Here is a 7,500-nt window from a genome sequence, read left to right on the forward strand (position 1 = left end):
ACCTTGTCCTTTTGTCACCTTGCCAATTTGGGACCATTTGGGGGACAATGGTGTAAGAGCATCTTGCACACTTTGGGACCAAAGAGGAGGACACACATAGCTGATAAAAGAAAGGCCAAAGACCAATTCTTCAACATTCTTGACTCCATTGAATCATCTTCATCCTATCCAAGATCCATTTTCTCTCTAGAGAAGACACCACCATTTCCACCACTACAACCTCCAGTTTCCTCCACTACAACCTCCATTTCCTCCACCACTCAACACCACAACTCACCTTAGAGATTCCAAATTTCACTATTCTTACCAATATCAAGAGCTTGAAGCAAGGAGAAGGAGTTGACTACCACCACATTATGTTCTTAGAGACCCATCTCCACCACCTCTTCCGGCATCATCAATTCTCACCCTTTACTCTCTATCTCTTTATGTATTTGATGTTTAATAGAATGTTGAAACTTGTGTATCTAGCTATGTGTGAGTAGTGAACTAGTTGGGGTTAGGGTTGAAAGCCCTAGATAAACTTGCTTGTATTGATGCTTTTGTTTTATGAATTGATGCAAATTCATGTTGTCATTCTCACATGCTAAGTCAATAGTTGAATGCATCACTTAGGCCTAATCAATTTGAGTTATGTGTTTGCCATGACATGAAGTTTTTCCTAGATATTGATTACCTTTAGGCAAAAAGAGAGCATGAAAGCACACCATGTGTGCATGTAAGGGTAATGAGCTAAAATCACTTAGAGATAGGATTGGTTTGCTTGTTTGGTTACCTAAACTCTAAGCTTTATGCATTTAGGGGCAAAGGATTGAGACCTATCCGGTAATTAAATTGATCTCTAGGTAGTTAGCTCTAGACTTATCCGGTTAGAGTTAATAAAATGAAAGGGGTTTAAGCCTTAGTAGTCTTATCCGGATGCTAAGAGGGTAGTCGGACAATTAGTTTTGCATCATTCATATTTAATTGCTTTAATGCTTGCAAGGGAGGCAAAAGGTGAAACCCGATGCCCCAACTTCCATCCATTTGATAACAACTTGTTTAGTTTATATTACTTGCTTTCATTGTTTCAATTTGAATAGAAACTAATCTCAAAATCAAAATCAAATCTCTACACATCATCTTGCACATACTCACCATGAACTTTGGTTCACTTGTGAACCTTTGTTTGTGATTGTACATTTGCATATTCTTCTAGTTTTTCCTTAAGTTTTCCCTAACTAGGAAAGGATTTACCAATCCTCGTGGGTTCGACATCCTTACTTAATCTCCTATTCTATAACTTATACCTCTTACACTTGAGGATGACTTCAATGCTAACAAACACATCCACACCACCATTCCACCACTCTTCCATAACTCTCTCACTCACCCTCCCAATTCTCTCACTCTCCTAAATTAATTTAGGAAATTTCCTTTGAGATCTTCTCAAATTTCATCAAGGTAGATCACCTTAATTCCATCTTGGGTAGTTAGCAAGATTCAAGCTAGCTTAGTTTCTTTGCTTTCTAGCATTGTTGAAATTAAGCAAAGCTCATCCTCTCTCCTCTCATCTATTTTCCATAATCCTACATGGTTTTGATGTTAAATCTTGTTTTAATTATGAATGAGTAGTTCAAATTGAGAGTTGCGGTTGTGAAGACCTAACTCATTTTGTGTGAATGTTGATGTTTTAATGAGAGTTTTTTGTGTTGTCGGGATGAGTCGAAAGAGAGAAATAAGAAGCTGGATTTGTTTTATGATATCATTCTAACTTGATTTCTTATCCATCATCTCTAATAGGACACAAGATTTCCAGCCCAACTATATCTGGGCCTCCAAACATAACAAGTGGTCGGATTTGATTTTTGTTTTTCTATCTAATCCTTGTATGAAGGAAAACAAACACGGCCTAAATTGGTCCGAGACCAGACCAGACCAGAGTCAACTACACACAGTTTCATCACCAAACATCTGAAAACAGACGCAGTGAAGCAGAAGGAGAAAGAGGCCTGCGGCACAGTGATGGATCTGCACCAGTTACCGGAGGGCTGCATAGCCAAGATAGTATCGTTGACGACTCCTGAAGATGCCTGCCGCCTGTCGTTGCTCTGTAAGATTTTCAAGTCTGCGGCGGAATCCGACGCCGTTTGGGACAAGTTCCTTCCGCCTGAGACACCCACGATCCTGTCCCAGTCCGGCGAATCTGGACTATTGGCCGCCAGTTCCAAGAAGGAGCTTTACCTCGCTCTCTGCAACAAACCTGTCCTCATCAACGACGGTAAATTGGTAAGTCAGTCCATCAACACCCTGTATACGTACGCTCGAGTAGTCATGATCTTCATCTAATTTTTGAACATCAATTATTAGTAAGGCCAAGGGATTATGCAATTAATGATACTTTAGGAACATGAACATATTTGGATTCAAATTTGTGATGTTTCTGTTTGATTAGCAAGGTTAAGAGGATTGGCGATGGTCAAGGATCAGATGCTTTCATAATGATCCTGTTATTTCAGGCAGTTAGGCTTTGGCATTTTAAGACCATATATGCTCTATCTGAATGTTTTTGTTAATTGCAATTTGAAATCATGCAGAGCTTTTCACTGGACAAATGGAGTGGGAAAAAATGTTACATGATATCTGCAAGAGAGCTTGGTATTGTCTGGGGCGATACTCCCCAGTATTGGAGATGGACTTCTCATCCTGAATCCAGGTCTGTAAATTTTGTTTTGATTGTTTGTTAATTGTTATACATTATGATATATATATATATATATATATATATATATAGATGGTTGTTGGTTACAGACGTAATAGTCTTTTGGGTTAGATAATGTGTATGTGTATGCGAACAGGTTTCCGGAGGTGGCTGAGCTTCTTGTTGTTTGCTGGCTTGAAATCTATGGGAAACTTGAAACACGCTTGCTGACCCCATCGACTCTGTACAAAGCTTACCTTGTGTTCAAGTTTACTCGAAGGGCTTTTGGATTTGAACACGTACGTGCTGAGGTCACTATAGGTCTGGAGGGAGGAGAACAGAGTAAACAGACTCTGGTTTTTCCCAACGAAGGGGAGAGACCCGGGTGGTTGGAGATTGAGTTGGGTGAGTTTTTCTGTGAAGGGGGAGAAGATGGGCTGTTGAAATTGCATTGTTTGGCGAATGAGGCTAATAATGGGAGGAGCGGTCTTGTTGTTCAAGGCATTGAGGTCAGGCCTAAGAGGAACAACTAGTAGAATTCATCTCGTCTATGGAAAAGGGTTTTGATACTCGTTTTGTTTTATATTAATCCTGTCTGTAATCTAAGAAAAGTATCACCCTCAAACATTGCAGTTTTCTGCAATTGACATTAATGAATCATGTGAATGGCTTTATTGTGTGAGGTATGAAGTACTCGGTATTTGAAGAGATGGGACTTATGTAATTTTAGTCATTCGCCAATATGGTGGATTCATATGTCATTGTTTCTATTAAAGTTGAACTTGTGATGCGTCACTCATCAAGGCGGAACTAGAATTTAGACTTTAGAGGGAATACATATACGGGTGTGCTTGAAACGCTTAATGCTTCTAGTCCACATATGCGGATCAGACAACAATGTGTCTGTCCGATTCTTTGTCCAATTCCTTTCAAGTTCCTTCGACAGAGCGTGAAGGGGATCAGGTGGAGAAAGATTGTTGCAGATTTCTAGTGAAGAAGGAAATGAACATAATGCAAGTAAAGTTTTGAATGATGCTCAACCAGGCATACAAATTGAGAGCTTAAATGTGATTAATGTTGAGTGATGGGCTATCGTTTTCATATACCAGCACGATGAGCTATCGTAATGCTAATCCACTTGGAATGGGAAGTTAAGAAGGATGGTGAAAGCCGGGATTGACACAAACTCAAAACAACGTCTTGGACTTTTTACCCAAATCAGAATGAAAATGACGGACTCAAATAATCAAAACCTGATGAAGAAACTTTGCACTTGTAATGTATAGGAAGATCCATGATATCATAATATATTCGACCAAAAAAAAAAGATATCATAATATAGACTTTACGTTCTTTCTCCTCAGCTGCTAACTCGATTAACAGCTAAATATCAAAGCAAATAAAAACGCCGCTTATGTACGTGCACGTAGTAAACAAAGGCCGAATAGGCACAGGAAATGAGTTCAAGAGAGAATGTACGTATTCTAACGCAAACTGAACCCAAATTGAATAACGCATTTGAATTTGATAAAAATAAATGAAAAAAAAGAAGAAGAAGAAGAAGAAATTGAGACGCAGAAACATATTACATGACCACCAGAGTAGTAGTATTGAATAAAAAGCATATTAACATCACCCTAAAAACATAACTATCTGGTAATTGGCATCACCACATCTCATTTATCATAGAAAGTAAATGAACTTGCATACACAAGAACGAGCCTACTGCAAATCTTAGGCTCTCTCCCTAGTTCATTCATGGAGACTATAAATATGAACTCTCTATCCCTTTCAATTTCTGTAACTCACATTCCTAGAACTAGTTGCTTTTGTAATCTCTTTACATATATATCATTGGAAAATGGTCATGATGGATCAAACTTCAAGGGTATGTGTGAGAAGATCTTCTGCTGTCTCTGCCCAAATTTTCAATCAAACCGTCATGCACCCCACAAACTAGCCAATGGGTCTGGAGCTGAAGCTGCAGCGAATGATGTGGCAAGTTGATGTAGATAACAAGACACCAGGTTTGGATAAAAATGATACATTTTCTGACAATATTAACCACACAAAATTTAAGATCAGAGCTTCTAAGTCCAATGTGGGAACGGAAAAAGGTTGCCTCCAGAGAAGATTGTGTTTACGAAAAGCTTTAGATCATGATCATTATTGATGCGGGAAGCGTGAACACGATAGTAAGGGGCTCCGTCAAGCGTCGAAAGTCATATGAGATAAGCTAGAATCCACTAGCAATTATGGACACAGCCGTAAGAAACATAGAGAAACTTCTCTAATATTTGGTTTTTTTATTGATAACGTGAATGAAAATTACAATCTAAGAGGTGCCTTATATATAGGGTACATAGCATAAACCTAATACAACTAGAAAACAAAAAAGAATAATTTATTATAGACTAAAGCTAGAAAACCTAATTAAACCTCATTAAATAAAAATCAGAAATAAAATCCTTGATATTAAAGTGTTGAAGGATATCGACATAATGTGTGCCTCTACAAACTAGGGTTTAGAGTTGTAATAGGAATGTGTTTTAGGTATTCAATTGTAATCGGATTCTATTACCTTTTGGGTACCTTGTAACTCCCTATTTAAGGGCTCCTATTATCAATGATAACACACAATTCTATTCTCCTACAACACGTTATCAGCACGAGTTCTAACCCTAGCAAAAAAAAAAGACCCTAAAACTATCTCTCACAAAATCTGCCGCACACCTCCTGCAGCCCCTGCTGCCTCAGCCCCCCGCAGCTCGCCCTGCACACCTACGCAGCCCGTGCTGCTGCCTGCACACCAGCCCAGCCTCCTCATCCTCACCAGCCCGCTGCAACCTCCCTGCAGCAACGCAGCGCCTCCTGCAGCCCAACCTTCAGCCAGCCTCCCTGCACAGCCGCGCACGCCCCAGCCTCCTACCGCAAGCAGCCGCGCACTCCCTTCGCCCTGCAGCCAGCGCGCCCAGCAACCCACCACCTGCAGCCCGCGCGCCCAGCAGCACACGCTTCTGCCATCCCACCAGCCAACGCAGCCCAGCAGCCCTCAGCTCTGCAATTTCCTGCTGCACAGCCCGCGCAGCACCGAACGAAGAAAACAGAGGGAAGAAACGAAGAAGAAGAAGACCGAGAAAAAAAAAACAGAAAAAAGGAGGGACCCGGCCAAAGAAAAAAAAGGAAAGGAAAGGGAGCGGGCTTGGGCCCGGAAAGAAAAAAAAAAAGGAAAAGGGAGGAAAAGAAAAAAAAGGAGGAGGAAAAGGGTTGGACCCGAAAAAAAAAAAGGGGGGGGGGGGGGGGGGGAAGGGAGAAGGGCAGCCCACTAACTGTCAATTTCCAACCAAATTCCAGCAATCCTATTTTAGCTACACGCCTGCATCAACACGCGCGTGTATAAAGAATCGTGAAACAAAGCTTTAAATTATCAAGTAAGTTTTTACGATTAAGGTTGCTGCTTTCATGTATTTAAATTCCTTTTATTTTCTGTATAATATTGGAATATATGTTGCCAAGTGATTTTGAGTACTTAACAAAGCGGAATTGTGGGGATTCACGCTTAACGAACTAAGAGTGTTCGTATGAACTAAGAGTGTTCATAATTAAACGAACTAAGAGTGTTCGTGTGAACTAAGAGCGTTCACAATGCTTGGACTAAGAGCGTCCCTAAGCATCAAATTGTGACCATATTAAACATCATTGTTGGTCTAATCCAAAAGAGATTCTTGGAAAATGATTTCTTGGTAGCATAGCTCGGAAATCTTATTATTTTAGTTTTCGTGGAAGTTTAGCTCCGAAACTAATATATCTTCTCTTCTTATTTTCAGGATGTCGAATGAACCTAGACTCGACTTTCCCATGCTTGACTCAACAGGCTCGGATTACCACAGTTGGGTAACCGATGTTGAGAACCATCCCACTTCAAAGGGAATTTTACCCATAATCCAGGCACCTAACCCGGATCTTATGTTCAACCGAACATCTACAAAGCATGCTCAAGCAGTTATCTTGATGCGACGCCATATGGACAAGGCACTCAGATTGGAGTATATGTCGATCAAGGATGCAAGAGAGCTATGGGTAGCGCTAGAAGAGCGTTTTGGCAATGTCCAAGATTCCCTCCTCCCTGACTTGAAGGTTCAATGGAACAATCTGCGCTTTGCTGACTTCAAGTCTGTTGCTGAATATAATTCAGAAGCTCTTCGCATACAGTCCATGTTGAGGTTTTGTGGACAACCTGTCACAGAGCAAGAGCTAATTGAGAAAACTCTCTCCACCTTCCCCGTTTCAGCCATTGTGGTATCAAAGCAATACCGTACTGAAGTCACTGCTGGACGGATCACGAGGTTTCATCAGCTTATCAATATTATATCTGTAGCTGAGAAACATGATAACATACTCGTGAGGAATTATAATTCAAGGCCCATTGGAACTAAGAGCGTTCATGAGGCGAATTATAATGCACCCAAAGGAGGGCGCAAGGAGCGGTACCCTAAGAATGGGGGACATGAGGGACGTATGGGCCCATATAACCGCCCTAACCAAGAAGGAAACCGCAAGTTTGGTGCGGATACACGTGGTAATGCCACACGTGGGAGAGGGGGTCGTGGTATCCCTAGCCGTAATGGTGGCTCAATGGGTCGTGGTGGTGGCACCAACCCTCCTAGGGAACGCCCGCAACGTGCACAACGTGCACCTCAATTAAAGGGAGGCAACCGCAATGATGAGTGTCATCGATGTGGATCAATTGAGCATTGGTTCAAGCAATGCAAGGCAAGTGAGGAACTAGCTGCAAGCTACAGGGCATATAGGGACCTGAG

The 7,500-nt window shown here is 41.2% G+C and overlaps 1 protein-coding gene across 1 annotated transcript; it reads left to right on the forward strand.

Annotated features, from left to right (window-relative positions):
- Positions 1-1,877: 1,877 nt before the first annotated feature.
- LOC112192783 (F-box protein At2g02240) lies at positions 1,878-3,366 on the forward strand. The gene is made up of 3 exons (XM_024332655.2): positions 1,878-2,268; positions 2,577-2,695; positions 2,838-3,366. Exons 1-3 carry the CDS (start codon positions 2,005-2,007, stop codon positions 3,211-3,213), a joined length of 759 nt encoding a protein of 252 aa, XP_024188423.1. The 5' UTR covers positions 1,878-2,004; the 3' UTR covers positions 3,214-3,366.
- The last annotated feature ends 4,134 nt before the right edge of the window (positions 3,367-7,500 follow it).

Source organism: Rosa chinensis, chromosome 3 (assembly GCF_002994745.2).
Source record: "Rosa chinensis cultivar Old Blush chromosome 3, RchiOBHm-V2, whole genome shotgun sequence".
Lineage (NCBI taxonomy): Eukaryota > Viridiplantae > Streptophyta > Magnoliopsida > Rosales > Rosaceae > Rosa > Rosa chinensis.